This window comes from Hippopotamus amphibius, chromosome 16, assembly GCF_030028045.1.
Source record: "Hippopotamus amphibius kiboko isolate mHipAmp2 chromosome 16, mHipAmp2.hap2, whole genome shotgun sequence".
Classification (NCBI taxonomy): Eukaryota; Metazoa; Chordata; class Mammalia; order Artiodactyla; family Hippopotamidae; genus Hippopotamus; species Hippopotamus amphibius.
In genome coordinates, this window is record NC_080201.1 from 9,889,185 (window position 1) to 9,906,290 (window position 17,106).

General features: G+C 41.2%; 1 protein-coding gene across 1 annotated transcript; it reads right to left on the reverse strand.

The window, feature by feature from the left end:
* Positions 1–3,821: 3,821 nt before the first annotated feature.
* CLEC3A (C-type lectin domain family 3 member A) lies at positions 3,822–11,477 on the reverse strand. Its single transcript, XM_057713328.1, has 3 exons — positions 11,166–11,477; positions 6,366–6,449; positions 3,822–4,621 (listed from the first exon to the last, which is right to left on the reverse strand). The coding sequence occupies exons 1-3, from the start codon at positions 11,278–11,280 to the stop codon at positions 4,227–4,229; spliced, it is 594 nt and encodes a 197-aa protein (XP_057569311.1). The 5' UTR covers positions 11,281–11,477; the 3' UTR covers positions 3,822–4,226.
* Between the last annotated feature and the right edge of the window lie 5,629 nt (positions 11,478–17,106).

Here is a 17,106-nt window from a genome sequence, read left to right on the forward strand (position 1 = left end):
GGGGAGAGTCTTGCTCTCCTTCTATGGGCTAGGTTGTAATGTCCTTGAGTGTAGATACCATAACGTACTTCCTTGCTGTCCTTCCCTTGCTCTGCTCGCCACAGGACAGGGCAGTGAATGGGAGATGAGGTGTTGAGGCAAGGAATACGACTTTATTCAATGCCAGTTTCTTTTATGGAATCAGAGAGGGAAACACGTAAAGTAAAGTAAAAAGTAAAGTAAAGTAAAGTAAAAAGTAAAGTAAAGTAAAAAGTGTTATCGGTCTTTCAAAACACCTCCTGGAATGACTAGCCTTGGGGAAGGGATGTGTTAATTTCACAGGTGGGTAGGGTTCCCTGAGGCAGGCCATCGTGTATGGTTATAATAACAAAAGCAACGAAAAGCAAAGGTTAAAAAGTCAAAGAAACAGATCCAACGTGGCATCTGATTTAGCCCTTCCCTCTCACACTTCCCTATTACCTAACACGGTGCTTAATACTTAATAGGTGCCCTTCGAATCTCTCACATCAGATCAGATTAGTTAAGTAGCTAAACTTGGTGGGCTCCTTCATTCGTTAGATGTTCCTTATTTGGTGATGATGAGAAAGTTCTCACTAATGTAAGAACAGGAAAAACTTTCTATCTTTATTTTTAGTTTCAGAAATCCCATTCAGCATTGTTAGAGAAGAGAAAGGACCCATTGAACCTTGAGATATGTTCTCCTTTGAGTCCCTAATTTGAATTTCAATTATTGTTTCCTTTAACTAATTGATTTTTACTTTGTATCTCATTTAATGACATAGATGGAAGCATCTGTGATGGGTAGAGAAATTGCTCTCAGTATTGTTCTTCACACAGATGAACTGTAGATCCCACCCTTGACTTGAGTTAACGGGACACCAAACTGCTGGAATCAGCAGAGACTGTCGCGGGGCAAGTAGCTACAGCTTTAGACCCTAGCTATCAGACTGTGGTGTGTGGTCCAGCCCTGTTGGCTTGCACTAGATGCTTTTAGAAATAAAGAATCTGGGGCCTCAGCCCAGACCTATGGGATCTGCAATTTGATGAGGTTCCCAAACGAGTTGTAAGCACAGATGCTTGAGAAATACTTCTTTAGAGATGAGAATCCGCTTTCTGGTAAATCTCATAGGGACTTTATAGGGCTTTAAATATAACTTCAGGAAGCCAGGGGGTTGTACTAAGGATGGCAGTTATGTGTGTCAACTATAAATTGGCTCTTGCCATGGGCACTTACCCTCTGTCTCTGCAAGCCTCCAATCACACGTGCTACTGCAGCTGCTAACCTTCAACATCCCCTAAAGGGAATTCAGGGTGGAGATAGGGAATGAGGCACTCTGTGCTTTGGAAAAATGAGCAGAACGGTCTACAGATAGATGTTTTCAGGAGCTGATTTTGTGAGCCAATCCTTGCGGCTCCTCGTATCCAGGAAAGCACCAAATCCCTTCATGGTGATGTCTGCTCCTTGTGACTAGCAGAAACCCTCTACAAAAATATGTGTTTGATTGCAAGTACTCCTCCTTCACCAAGATTACACAGATACTGACCTTCCCCCTACCTCTTCGGTACAGTTTCTCAGACCTATCTGGGATGCTGTCTCCCGGGCTGCGGTCTTCATTTTGCCCCAAATCAAACTTAACTTGTAACTCTCCCATTGTGCATTTTTTTTAAGTCGACGTGGTATAAATGTTGGTGTCCTCCTACCGTGAACTTGTGAGACATTGCTAATTGCTTACGGAACTCTTTCTACCAAGTTTCAGAATTCTTAACGCTATAGTCCAGGCAGGTTCCAAGGAGCTAGAAGAGTTGGGTTAAGAGTTGAGACTTATTTTTCAATGTTGCCTAAAGACCAATTGTTTGCTAAATAGTGCTCAATAGTCAAAATAGACCAAAGGGGAGTCTGGGTTAGTGACTCTTGTGGGTGTGGCTTCTTGTTGATAAGTTGGCTAAGTAATAAAGTCAAGGTCATGAGTCTGACCCTGGGAAAACCAGATAATCTCTTAATCTCCTCCTCCCAGTCTTGCTCTGTCTCCCATGCATCTGTCCCTCATCTTGCTAACTCATCTTTTTTCTTTTTTTTAAGTGTATGATTTGATATTTTTTCTTATTAGTCATCTGTTTTACATATTAATGTATATATGGCAATCCCAAGAATTAAGCTTCTTCTCTTGAGCTTTCTGGTTGGGACATTTTGAGGAGGATGACCTTACCTGTCACCATCTCCTTGGTACCCAAACTCTGACACTGACTTGAGTGAACCACAGTTGTCTTTATTTAACCCTTTCAAAGCAGCTTCAGAATGAATGCCTCATCAAGGTCAGCTGTTTGCCCAAATTGTTACCCCAGATGAGCGAACAGGGAGATGGATTAGCGTCCACTTCCACTGCCTACTTGAACAGGCTTGATCTTGTCACGGCTCCTTCAGAGTTGCTAAGGATGTAGAATCTGAGTCGACTTGTTGGGTTCTGGTTGCAACTCCACTAATTCCTGGGTATGACTTAGGGCGAGTGACCACATCTCTCTTCTTCAGTGTATTCCTCTGTGAAATAAAATAATTCTAGAGCCTAAATCCCTAGATTGTTCCAGAGGTAAATGAGAATTATGTAAAATTTAGCACAGTGTCTGGAATATACCGCTCATCAATGTCCATGACTCTCATTATTGCCATTATCTTTAAGGAGACTGTGGTTGTGTTGATGTAGGAAGTTGCTCAGCGTCAACCAAAAACAATTGCAAAAAAAAGATTTTTTTTTTTTGGCTACGCTGCACAGCTTGTGGGATCTTAGTTCTCTGACCAGGAATTGAACCCAGGCCAATGAAAGTGCTAAATCCTAACCACTGGACTTCCAGGGAATTTCATGGACTTTACTTTTTAATTGTTAAGTAAAACTATCCTCATAGTACTTCTAAATCAACAGTTTGATTAAATCCAGGGTAATCCCCCCTGAGTTTAATCAAATCTGATATAAACTAATATATTTCGAATAACTGCAATCAGTACCCATACACATCCACGTAGGTCAGAATTCAGGCTTTATTATTGTGCAATGTGAAGAACTAAAACTTAATTTCAAGCATACATAATTAAAGTTTGTACAGAAGGATTTAGTCCAACATTTAAAGGAAAAAAAAAAAGACATTTATTTGAAGAACAGAATATACTTAGAATTGTTTGCTTCTAAGAAGCCCATATCCCCCAAGTCTTAACTCTGCAATTTCATAGTAAGCATATTAATGTTACTTTACAGAATCTAGTTAAACAATTTAGTGGGAATAGCATTGGGCAGAATAAAAAATAGCATAGACATGTGACTCCAAAGTAATATTATTTAAATCCAGCTTTCAACCTCCAAATATAGATTGCTCATAATAGACTTAAATATATGATTTTAAATATATATATATAAGTATGTAAAACATGTTAAAAAAAAGGGAAACTAACATGTAATGTCCACATGTTCATAAAGGCAGGTAAAGATGCTAATGCAGGGAAAAAGTAGACTTTTTAAAACTTTCTTTTTCTGTACAATCTACTACTCTGTTCTGTCTTAGCTTTACCCCTGCTGTCTTAACATTTCCTTCCAGATCTTCGCAGGGAACTTCCAAGAAAAAAAAAAAAAGAAAAAAGATGTGTATATGGCTGGCGGGGGGCGGGGGGCGGACAGTAGTATGATGGGTTTGAAGAAAACAGAATTAAATCAGAGCCTCTCTGAGACATTTATGCTTTGATGTGACAGAGAAGATACAGGTCCCACCAGGGGATGCTGCAACTGAAAGAAAGGGTGAGGGGCTAATATGATACTATCACTAGGATGGAACAGATTGAGCATCAGACTGCAAAGTTTTTGGATTATGTAGCACCTCATCAGTCAAATATATACTAAACTTCTAAGAGAAAATCTTCCAGGTAGTCTAAGCTTGCTTTTCTGGCTATTGCATTTTTAACACACACAACTGCTCTATATAAGTAAGAGGGACCAGGAATGAGAAAGGTCTGATAGCCCATTTTGCAGAAGGTAATTTAACAGTGTGTACATGGCTAGATCATTATTTTCTGACCCCCCATACGCCAGGGAGGGCAAAATCACAATACAATGTGGTAGCAAAATTGGCTGACTCTTGTATTCCTATGGACACAGCCTCTTATGTAACAATTTTGCCTTATTCTTGGGAACCGTCAGCCTATAAATCATGACTGATCTTGCCTGGAAGATGCATTTGAGAAGGGTCTACTGGGGGATGGTGAACTCACATATGTACCTTTTGCTGCTACGACAGACCTCGTCACTCCATTTGCCCTGAGCTGACTGGGAGAGGAAAACACAGTTTTCCCGTTTGCCACCGTTAGGCTGTGCACTGTCCCAGCTGAGGAAGGAGATGGCGAGTCCATTGACGTCGACAAACTTGCCTTCTGTGACCATGTCATTGATGCCCAGCCAAAAGTCATTGACCCCCGGCAGGCTCCTTTTACCATAGTCTCGGAGGGCATTGATTTCGTCAGAGCTTCTGGGGACAACCAGGGTCCCTCCCTTGGAAATGCAATCTTCGTTGGCTTCGTGGAAGTGCTTCAAGCCTTCCGTAGCAAGGTAGCACTTCTTGTGAAATTTTGTGCCTCGGAGACAGACTGTAAAGATGTGAAATTTGACATAAGAAGATGCTTTTGGAATGTAGTAATCCAGGACTGGACCTGGCCAGTAGCAATAAATAGTTGTGGAATGAACGAAGGGCAGTGCTAACGGTGAGTTAGTGTGTATTAAACACTTTGTATAAGTCAGACACTGTGCCAGACACTTTACATAAAATGAATTTATATCGTAATCACAACCATCCCATGAAGTGGGATTTTATTACGCCTGTCTTTATATATCACGATACTGAATCTCAAAGAAGCTGTTGCTTTTTAACAACCTAGCATATAAAAAGGTGACTTACATGGCATGTAAGATCATAACTGCAGAAACCCCAGTCTACCCCACCCTTCAACCGTGGCCTTTAGCCTCATGCTGCTTAGTTACACACATGCTGGTTAGTTTGTATAACTCCATTATGTGCTGAACTTCCTCAGGACTTTTGGAGCAGGATGGTATGCCACAATTATTAAAAAACAAACAAAAACAAAAGTCTAAGTTTGCATGTGGAGAGACAGGGGTTTGCTTATGCAGATAACTGAGTCCTGCTAATACTGTTTAGCTTATCCAAGATAAACCAGATAGAAAGATAGTTTCAAGGCAGAGCGTTGGAGGGTCAGGTTCCAGGGCTGTGGTGCCTGGGCTTAGGTGTCAGTTCTGAAATTTACTAGCTGTGTAAGCCTTGGACAAATTAATTAATTTCTCTGCGCCTCTGTTTCCTCATCTGTAAAATGGGGTTAAGCACAGCAGCATCTATCTCATAAATTGTTGGAGGATTAATGTGTTAATGTTTAGAAAGTATTCCTGTAGTCCCCAACTCTGGGTTAAGGGTTCACAAAACTTTTTCCCCTTCTGCAAACGCATTTGACCTTCCTTTAACTTTCTAATTCTGTTCCCCTGGAAACCTGATAAAGGGACCTGTCACCAGTGTAACCAGGCAACATTGCTTCTGGTAAAAATGACTCAGGATCGGTAACATACAGCTGGCCTGGGAGTTATAAATATTTGATGGAAAAGCTGTAACTTCAGTCTTCCTTTGAAGGCAGTAACTCTTATAATTGGGCAGTTCCCTTGTGGGACCCTCAAAGCTCAGCTTTTGGAATTGCTATGAGAGTATTCCTCCCTGAGGGTGTGAACCTTGCCAGCCGGGAATGTTCCTGAGTCTGCCCAGTGTGGCTCTCATTTCCTAGCCCTGGGAGGGAGCAGAGTAGGTCCTGGACAGCAGTGTGTACACCTGCATAGGCTGCCAGGAGCTCTACTCAGGAAAAAAGGAATACTGGATGCGGCCGTCTGCTGGCAAGCTGTGGTTCTAACCACTGCTTTTCTCAGTGCATCTGATGCCCCTGTGGCCAGAGTGAGTCCTGTAATCCTGTGTTTAGCTCAACCTCAATCGATCTCCCAATGGGCACTTAGTAAACATCTAAAGAATGCTGATTATCTTAGCTAGTTAATACTTGCTTCAGTCTTGTTTCATTGCCAGTAAAGAAGAATTATGAACAGACTTTTAAAATGTATTATTGAAATGCCTGGTTTTATTTCTACACCACCCATTTACGGGAGAAGGGAGGGGAAATCAAGCTGATTTCCCCAAACAATCGTCTCCCTGGCTTTTAGATCTTATCTCCTGGAAACGTCCCTGGCTTGTCACCTAGAACTCGACAGGTATTCTCAATATGGTTTGAATTACTGGCAAATCACAATTTATTTTCCTATCTTGTTTAAGATGAGGTGGGGTCTCACCTGTCTGTAGGGCTTGCATTTCCTTTAGGGCATTGACTTCTCTCCAGAGCTTTTCCACTTGAGTCTTCAGGTCTCCATCCTTTTCTGAGGATATTTTAGGGTGGGGTGGGGTAGGAGGAATGAAAGGCATATGATTAAAATAAGATACAAATAAAACAAAATAAAATAAAGCTTTGGAATCCAGAATCTAGACAAGGATGATTTTGATAAAAATGAGTCCAGTGTACATGAAAAGTAACGTATGAAAATAAGTTGGCCAGGCAGATTTATAAGGGCTTGGTGGGGGTAATGATACTAGAAGTTCCTTCTGGGAGATGGGGCTCCTGTCTGTCTCTCCAGCCCCATCCTGTGGGAATCGCCCTCCATCACTAGACTTCAGACTTGTTGATTTCCAATGCATCCTAGAACAAGCTGTCTCATCTCAGGATCCTTCTTTTGTGTTCCTTCTGCCTGGAATACTCTTGGCCCAGCTCTTGTCCATCTCCTTATCAAGCTTACAGTTCTCCTCTTCTGAGAAAACTTTCTGATCATCCTCTCTACATTAACATCCCTCTGGCTGATCTCTTTCCTTGAACACTTATTTTTCTTCTGCACACTTTCTCCAATCTATAATCATCTTCCCTCACTTACTTAATTTCATCTCTCTGGTTGTCCATGGTACTCCTGATGTTTAAAACAATGCTTGGCACATAGTCGGTCTCATAATGTTTGTTGAGTAAACAAACACTTTATGGTATACAAAATACATTTATGTTATTTTCATCTATTCTTCAAAAAGAGTTATGAATGGAGGAAAAGGAGATTCTCATTGAAAAATGCGAATGAACTCAATGAGCTAAATTGGCAGATAAATGGTAGAACTCACACTCAGACTTATTTGGGTCCCCAAGTTCCCTGTCCCCAATATCCCTGACTCACTGTACCCTAGTGGCTCCTAGCAGGGTTAAGTGATTTTCATGGAGAAACAGGGAAAAGCAGTGATAAGGAGCCCTGTAAAAATATTTCTGTATCAAGGATTACGAATTTATTTAGTCTTGAATGTCCCTGGATGAGGCTAATCTTCGTGGATGTCCTTTACCAACCTTGGGTTTAAGTAAGTAGCAGAAAATTAGCAACCTTGACTAAATAAAAAAATCCAGACCAGATGAGGACTGTCTTAGAACTTGACAGCTTGTGAGCTCATCAAAGGCAGGAATTATAATAAATCTTAATACACGTTAAAAATATTAAAAGCCATAACGTACTGTGTGCCAGGAGCTTAATTCTTTCAGTATTACTATGAGATGGACACTATCATTTCACAAAAGAAGAAAGAGAGGCACAGAAAACTGAATTTACCTGTTGAAGGTCACCCAGCTAGTAAGGTGCAGAGTTGGGATTTGAATCTTGCTGACTTCAAGTCTGTTCTCTTCCTACTCCTCCCATCTACTTCTGCACAGTGATCACCTTTACCTGGTTGGTCCCTAGTACATGGCCTTGAACAGCTAAGATGCTTAAAGCTTGATACAGCTGTTCCTAGCTGCCTCTTTGTGGGGATACCACATAGAGAATCTGTGTTCTATCCTGGGTTTTTCAGGACAGTCCCAAATCTAAACATGCCGATTCACCTTCCCCTTAAATATATGTTTGCAAGCCAGGCGTTCCCACATTTGGGTTAGGAAATGTCTTCTGTGGTATCCAGGGGTGGGCATCAATTCTCGAAGAGCCCAACAGCTCAGCTGAGAAGCACAATAACTCAAGAGTTACCTCAACAGGACCATTCAATCCAGAATAAATGTAAGGGTACATTCAGGAAGCAGAGCATCACCTGTGGAGGGGCAAGACTTGCAAAGACTGCTGACATTTTCTTCCAAGTTACAAGTTGTGAACCATACAAATGTCACCCCCCAGTCCCTCTTGGCTTCCTGCTCCAGGCTATTTAAATAAATAGCCTCCGCAGGGGAGTTGTAAACATTATAATTAACATGAAGACACATGAATTAATATTGGGCTCCTGGGAGATCATTATGAACGTCATTATCCAGGTGGCCTGGCTTCTGTTTCCATCCTTTGTGAGAAATGTGGATGTGTTTTGTTGACAGTGAGTACAGGGAAGAACTGCTTCACTATAGAATTATGCTTTATTCATTACTACAACATAATCTGCGTTGCTCAACCTAATTTGTTGAGATCTGCGAAGGAAATAGCAGGGAAAACTTGTTTTGGGAGCTAAATCACTCAATTGTCATTTTGAGTTTTTAAAAAAAGGCTCCCTTTCATTTTATATTGTTGTTCTCCAAAAGTAGGTACAGGATAAGAATGCAAAAATAATTTCTGGAAGAAATGACCAGTAAACATATGGAAAATACCTCTCAACCTCATTAACAATCAAAGAGATGCAAATTAAAAGAAGTTTTTGGGGTTTTTTTTCGGCTGGCACGGCTTAAACGGATGCTAGGATGTCAGGTTGTCCAAGATGTGAATGGGTTCTCACTGAAGAGGAGAGCGTGGGTTCGTGCTACCATTTTGAGAGACAATTAGAAAGTATAATAAACCTACGGTTTTACTTCTGGAGGTGTATCATCACAATATTCTAGCATGGGGATCAGTATCTGTGTACAAAGCAATTCACTGAGGCATTGGATCAGAAAGGGATCGATTTGATGAACACAAAAGTCCACCAAGAGAGAACAGACTAAATAAGTCATGACCCATCCTTACAATGGAATATTACACAGATGTTAAAAGGGCTGAGGTACGCCTTACGTTTATGGTTATCCAAGACTTAATAGATGAAGTCAATTAATTTGTCTGCCAAGTACTGTGGATTGCCAACTCTTATTTTGTTCATAGTATCAATTTTTAATCGGGCGTTAAAGAAAACTCTGGGAATGTTATCTCCTAACAATTAACAGTGGGTAATTCTGTGGAAAGGATTGAGAGAGAAAAAATGACTTTCATTTTTGATTTCATAAACTCTGGTATTATTTCCAGGTACTTATATTTTTAAAATGTATGGGGGGGGAAAGAAGTGTTTAGCGAGTTTAGGCTAATGGCTTCGCTTAATGTAGAATCTACTTTCTTGGATCTCATGGCAAAAATGAGCAAAACTGCTTTGGGAGGATGATATCTAAGATGTGAACCCAGTCAGTTGAAAACAAACAAAAGCGTGTGTATGTGCTTGTGTGTGTGTTGGAGGGGAGAGCGTAATGACTGGAACTGTGATTATTTCAGGAACCCCCCCCCCCCCCAACACACACTCACCTATTCATGCCCCTCCCCTCATCCCTACTAGGTGGTCACCACTTTGCCACTCCTTCGTGGTAAAGAAATGCTGAGAACAAAACCATGCCACGCCTTCTCTCTCTCCTTTCCCTGCCTTCATCACTCATGAGAAATATTTTAAGCTATTATTACAAGAAGCAACAGAGAAGTGTAATATTTTATTTTATAAGGAAAAAAGATTCCACTTAAGAAACTTTGCATCAGACCTAAAATGTATAAATAAAGCTATTGTTTAAAGATTATTAAAATCTTAAGAACACGACACAACAAAATAAGCTCGCTTTTTACCCACCAGCCATTCGTGTTGTGTTAAATCAAGACTTTAACTTTGTTGATGTTTTCTGTGTGTTTTGTTACTAATGAAGTGAAATTGATAAGGAATAGTGTCTTAACATTTACCTTGAAATATCTTGATATGAAAGTAGCTCAGGATGAGCTAAAACATCACCCCATGCTTTTCTTGATGCTTTTCCCTTTCGATTTGGTTTTAGCATATGGCAAATACATTGCCATTATCTTTGTTCCTTGCAAGACTTTTTAAAAAAATCTTTTAACCCAATTCAAGCCACCCCAAAATTGGGATTGCTAGGATATTGTTTTGCATTAAAAGGTCTTCAAATGCTATATGACTTTATGTGTTGAAATTTTTTTTTTTTTTTTTTAGTTTAAATAACAGAAATTTATTATCTCGCACTTCTGGAGGCAGAAGGCCGAGGTCAGGGGCGTCCTACTGAGCACTTCCAGGGAGACTCTGTTCTGCACCTCTCCTAGCTTCTGGTGGCTCCTGGCAAACTTTGGTGTTCCGTGGCTTCTACTGCATCACCCCAGTCTCTGTGTTCATCTTTCCATGGCGTTCTCCCTGTGCGCATGTCATCCTCAAATGGGGTTCTTTTGTGAAGGACGCCAGTCACAGTGGGTTTGTGTGTTGAAATATTTTTAAGGAAAGAGAGTTTCAACTTCTCTATGACATAGGAAAGCTTAAATATATAGTATAGACCGTCTGTACATTGCCAGGGATGTGAAAAAATAACTACATGACAACTAATGATGAAACGGAAGTCAGATTACCAATAGCTGTATCCTCTACTACACATTTAATAAGATTATAGTTACCTTACAGATATATTCCAACAGTTATACAATATCTACCAGTGAAATGGTATACTCTACTAATCAGTCTGTTCTACGTGATCCTTCATTCCAAATACCAGATTTTGTATTCAGGTTATCACCCTCTAAAGAACATTCTCATGCCTAAGCTCAACTGACAAAGAATAAACAATACAGAATTTTTTTTTTTTTGCGAGAGCCCTTTTTGTTCCATAAAAACAAATCCCTACCATATGATTCCTTTAAATATCAAACTACCCCAGATAATTAAGATGTCCCTCAGTCCCCTGAAAATGTCTTATCCAAACAAAGCCATGGTACAGTCACCGGAGACGGTCTGCTGGAAGACTTTGGAAATGAACATGGTCCAGCTCCTCCCCACTCTGAGCAAGCCTAGAGTTTTGCTGGATGGAGAAACCCCGTTACCTTTCACTCGACGTTTGCTGTGCTTCCTGGCTTTGAACTTGGATGTGTGGCTGGTAGTCTGGTCCAAGAGTAAGGTGATAACCAGTATGTAAATTATAAGTCCATTCTTTGCCATGGCTCTCGGGCAAGTCTGACAGCCGCTGTGCCAACTCCTCTGAAGTACTAAGGGGCAAGTAGACTTCACAGCCACATCTTGCCCTGAAATGCCTGGGGCCAGCTTTATAAAAGCGCTCAGTGCAGGTTGGCTGGAATCCTGCTGATGGAATGTTTGAATGCCTCTGCTGGCTGCAGCATAAGGTAGCCCCTGTTCTCAGGTCTCATTTAGAGTTTAAAAAAATTTTTCCTGCTAAGAAAATTTTTCCTACTTGACTTGCCTTTTCAGAGTATATCAGAGTTTATTAAGGGACTAAGGATTTCATTTTTGCCTTTTTTTCTTTTCTTTCTTTTTTTCTTTTCTTTTCTTTTCTTTTCTTTTCTTTTAAATTTAAAATCCAGAAAGTATGGAGTCTCTCTGTGAAGACCCTGGTATTTAAGTCTTTGGTTTGGTGCTCTGAAGTTGCCTTAATGTTCTGGGAAATGTATTCAATGACACACACAAATCTAGGAAAGTTACTCTGTGTGTGTGTGTGTGTGTGTGTGTGTGTGAGAGAGAGAGAGAGATACCAGAGCACCACCTGTATGTCTATACACGCTCACGTGTCTACACAGCTCACGTGGAGCTTGGGAAGGGTTTGCTCGCAGGGAGTAATGAAGACGGTCGAAGGGGATAGTCCATGATAGTACAAGGCGTCCTATTAGAATTTTGTAGATTCACCGAGAATTAGATTCTTGGGAAAACACAGCTTAGAAAGAAAAGAAAGACAGTGAATTTTTTCCATAAGAATTAATGTAAAATATCAGCTATTGTTATCTTGCAAATCTCCATCAACCAGCACTTTTTTCTTTGAAATTATCCCAAACACCTAAAAAACACTTTCAAAGGAAATATAGAAATAACAGAGAAATATAATGGAAGACTTGGGCTTTAAGGAAAAGTACTGAGAACCAGGTAGGCTTTTGTGACAAAAGCAGGGAACTTCCATGGGTGAGACCAAGGTGGATGGAGCTAAACCCCGGGGAAAGGGCTCCATCCTAACTCCATCCGCACCACTATCTGGATGACCAGGTGCAGATGGAGGGCAGGGTTTGCAGATTTTGGAAAGTCCGAAGGACCAAACTCATTTTATCTTTTTTTTTGAAACAATACAGGAAGAATCAAGGGGTGATTGATTCCTTCTGAATCTTAGTGTGGAGAACCAGTCGAATCCATCTTTATTTCCCTCCTCCTAAAACCACTTTGTAGACTATCTACATATTGACATCAAAGTAAGACCACAGATGTAGGAAAGTCTAACATAATGTAGCAGTGTAAGGGTGAAATAAAAAATACTTGTAATGTGAATTTCTTGTACAATGTGGACAATCTCCATGCAGGCATTTGAGATCATTGTGGAAACAAACTGAGCTGGGTTCGCATCCTATTTTCATCTGTTTAGCAGCTGTGTGATCTTGGGCAAGTCACTGAGCCTCTCTGAGTCATTTCTCATCTTAATAATGGGACTAGGGACGCTAACTTTACAGGGCTGTTGGAAAGATTAGATGGTATAATGACTATAAGCACTTAGCACAATGTCCATGATTAATAATAATAGTGGTGATGATAATACAGAGACTATCTGTAATATATTTACCATAAATTGTAATCGTATGGTAACGCCAGATATTTGTAGCCTGTGGGATATGCATTTTCTCCATTTTATAGAAGATTGAAACTGAGTCTTAGAAAGATAAGGGGATTTGTTCAGTGTCACTCAGGTCCCAAGTGCGGGCATAGTATTAGAAATCTAGTTCTGATTGATCTCAGAAGATTTCTCTATTGACCTGGGAAACATGTGCTTTGATGTAAAAAGGGAGAAGGATCAGCGGTTCACAATTATCTTGTGATTGATCGAAAAATCTTTCTGCCAGCTTCTCAAATCCTTTACTTTGAGACTGCAAGCTACAGAACAGTGGCGGAAAGCTAATGATTCCTCTTAGATCCTTGATCTGTGCTGTGTTCAAACTAGGCTTACAAGAACACGGTGTCTTTTTTCTTAAAAATAAATCTATATTGTTTTATGCTCTTTTTCCAGGAAAGCCTCTGACACTTTCTTGATTTGTTTTCTGTTAGCCAGATCCTAAAGCCCATGCTTTCTTCTTTTTAAATTTATGAACTGTTTGGGTTTTTCTTAGAGCAGTTTTATTTTTTTCCACAAATAAATCCAGGTTTATTTTTTATCATCAATCTTTTCTTTTAATTGAAGTATTTACAATGTCATGTTAGTTTCAAATGTACAGTAAAGTGATTCAGTGATACATACATATATAATGTATTTATATTTTTTCAGGTTCTTTTCCAGTATAGGTTATTACAAGATATTGAGTATAATTCCCTGTGCTATACAGTAGGTCCTTGTTTATCTATTTTATAAATAGTAGTGTGTGTATATTAATCCCAAACTCCTAATTTATCTCCCCCCTAATCTCCAGCTATCCCCTTTGGTAACCGTGTGTTTTCTATGTTTGTGAGTCTATTTCTGTTTTGTAAATAAGTTCAATTGTATCTAGAACGGTTTTAGATTTATAGAAAAATTGAGCCGAGAGTACTGACAGCTCCCATATACCTCCGCTTCCCACCCTGCCCCCTAGTTTCTCTTATTATTACCATCGTGCATGTGCATGGTATATTTGTTATAGTTGATTAATGAATATTGATATATTATTATTAACCGAAGTCTATAGTTTATATTAGCATTCACTTTTTGTGTCAGATAGCTCTGTGGGTTTGGGCAAATGAATGTGTAATGTCCTGTATCCACCATTACAGTGGCATATAGGATAATTTCACTAAAGCCCACATTTTTTGCTTTAATTAAATATTTGAGTATTCACCTCCTCCTCACCGCTATTGCCTGGCACTCCTTAGGACTCCCTCCTGGCTGCTCTAATCCACACGCTCTCCTTAGATGGCCTTATTCCTTCTCAAGGCTTCAGATTCCGTCTGGGACTCTCCCACATTTACCACTCAACTTGGAGCTCCTCCTTCAGACTCACAGTTCCAGTTGCCCATGTGATGCTTCCAACTGGATCTCAAAAGACATCTCAAACTCGTGATGCTTTAAATTCAGTTCTGGATTCTTCCCCTACTAATGTCCTATGAGTTTTTTTTTTTTTTTTTTCGGCTGCACCGCATGGCTTGCGGGATTTTAGTTCCCCGATCAGGGATTGAACCCAGTTCACCACAGAGAAGGTGCCAAGTCTTCTTAACCACTGGCCAGGGAATCGCTCCATGAATTTTAAAAAGCCCCATTCATCCTGAGTCTTCCCCATCACAGTTAATGTTCTATCATCCCCTCAGTGGGCCAATTCCAGAATCTGGGGGTCATCTTGGAGCCTTAGGCGCCCACCTTTGCCCTCAACACCCTTCTCCACAACCTCATCAACAGCAAATGCTGCTGTGCTTTCTACCTCCACATACATTTGTCCTCTCTCCTGCCATCATCCTATCTTATGTCATCAAGAGCTCACATCCTAATGCATCTCATCCCTGAGGTAGAGTTGGGCTCCTGCCCAACTCACGGGAAAGATCCACATATCACTGATATGATTGTTCCTGTCCTACGTAAAACCCTCCAAATCTTTCCATTGTACTTAAAATGAGGCCCAGACTTTTTTTTTCTTCTTCCACATGGCTTGTAGGATTTTCGGTCCCCAACCAACGATTGAACCTGGGACCTTAGCAGTGAGAGCATGGAGTCCTAACCACTGGACCACCAGGGAAGTCCCAGTGCAGACTTCTTACCATAGTTTTCAAGGCCCTCTTACCTGGTGAGACCTTACCTGCTTCTTCCTCGTGACTTTATCCAATAGTGGAGATGTTTTATCAGCTTTGACTCATCTTCACGTCTCTCCATCCACCCCCACTGTGCTTTTCCACATGCTTTTTTCTGTCCCTACACCCCACCCTTTCCTAAACTTGACATGTGCCCAAAGTAGTGCCATTTGGTGTATGGCTGACTCCTTCTTATCCTCCAGGTCTGAGCTCAAAGATCAGCTTCTCAGACATACCTTCTCTAACTGTGTAATCTAGGAAGGTCCTGCTCTGTTTTCTCCAGCAGAGTACTCTGCTTCCTTTATAGCCCTTATCACAATTTGTTACTTATTTTTATTTTTTAATTTTTAAAAATATTTGTTTACTTGGCTGCGTTGGGTCTTCATTGCTGTGTGTGGGGCTTTCTTTAGTTGTGGAGAGCGAAGACTAGTCTTCATGGTGGTGCACGGGCAACTCATTGCAGTGGCTTCTCTTGTTGCAGAGCACAGGCTCTAGGTATGTGGGGTTCAGTAATTGTGGTATGTGGGTTCAGTAGTTGTGACTCGCAGGCTCTATAGCACAGGCTCAGTAGTTGTGGTGCACTGGCTTAGTTGCTCCTCAGCATGTGGGATCTTCCCAGACCAGGGATTGAACCCATGTCTCCTGCATCGGTAGGCGGATTCTTAACCACTGCACCACCAGGGAAGTCCCAGTTTGTTACTTATTTTTAAATGTTTTTATTGGATTTACTTGCTGGATGTCAGTCTCTCTGGCTAGGCTGTAAGGTCCCAGAGGGCAGGGATTGTGTCGGATTAGCTTGACTTTGCACGTAGTATAGTACTTGGCACTTAGTGTTTGCTCAATAAAATATTTACTTATGTGGGGCAGGGTAGTTTTGCTTTGCTCCCCTCCTTTCCCACCTCCACTCTGAGACTCCAGCAACGAGGCACTTGACCCAGGAAACAGCATCTCAACTCATGGAAGAGTAAAGAGCCCGAGGCTCATTTGGAGGAATAACATTTGGAGACACGCTAAGAAATCATCCCTCTCAGCGCTGGGGGAGTTGTAGATGCTTGGCCCTGAGGCCAGACAGGGATGGGGACTTTCCTTTCCTCCTGGAGAGATTCCCAATTCAGGTCGTCCTCCTTCAGGGAAAAACGGTGGAAACTCAACATCTGCATGATTGGCTAGAAGAAGAGGAGGAGGGATGGGGTTCAGGGGGTAGAGTTGGATCTGAGAACATTCTCAAGGTGAGGATTTTTGTCCCCGTCCCAAATGCTGGTTGACATTGGACATGACCTACCCCTTTGGGTGCACCCCCACCCCCAAAACCTCAATAGGAAAAGCAGGAAAAGAAATGGCAGTGATCTGAGAAAAAGCACATCACGAGCCACACACACATCAAAGATGACTGGGCAGTTGGCCCTTTTCCTGCCTGGTCCTCGGGGAAAGCAGGCCTCACTCAGTTTTCTTGGAGGTGGAACAATCCCTCTTTTGTGGAGCAGCGTGATGTCACCAGCTGTCCCATGGGCTGGACCTGGGCTTCTGAAAGGGCTATTTAAGAAGAAGCCCACATTTATAGCCATGGAATAGGAGCTGTAAAAATATTGCCTTTAGTCCGAAAGTGTTTGGTGAGGATTTTAAAACTGCCACCAGGGTTTTATTTTCTTTATTAAATTGCTGTTTACAACACGTTCCCTGGCCACCTGGTGTCATTGGTGTGTTTATTCCACTAGTTGCTATTTTAAAGTTGCTCCGGGCTGTTTTCCGGAGTGTCAAATTCTAACAAATATGTCCATCTGGCCTCCTGGCTGTTCTGTCTGTTAATACTCAAGGCGGAACACATTTGAAGGCTGTGTTCAGAGGTTCTGGGGCAGCATTCAGGGGAAGTGATGGAAATGAACTTGGAAACAGCACGAGCAAGGCTGAAATGTTTGGAGGGAAGATTGGTGATGGTAGATGTGTAAGTTGCCTTCTTTCTGCTTAGGACGCCTACCTGTATCTGTGACTGGTGGATGCTGAATTTGAAGAGAAGGCTGGGGACAGGCTTTG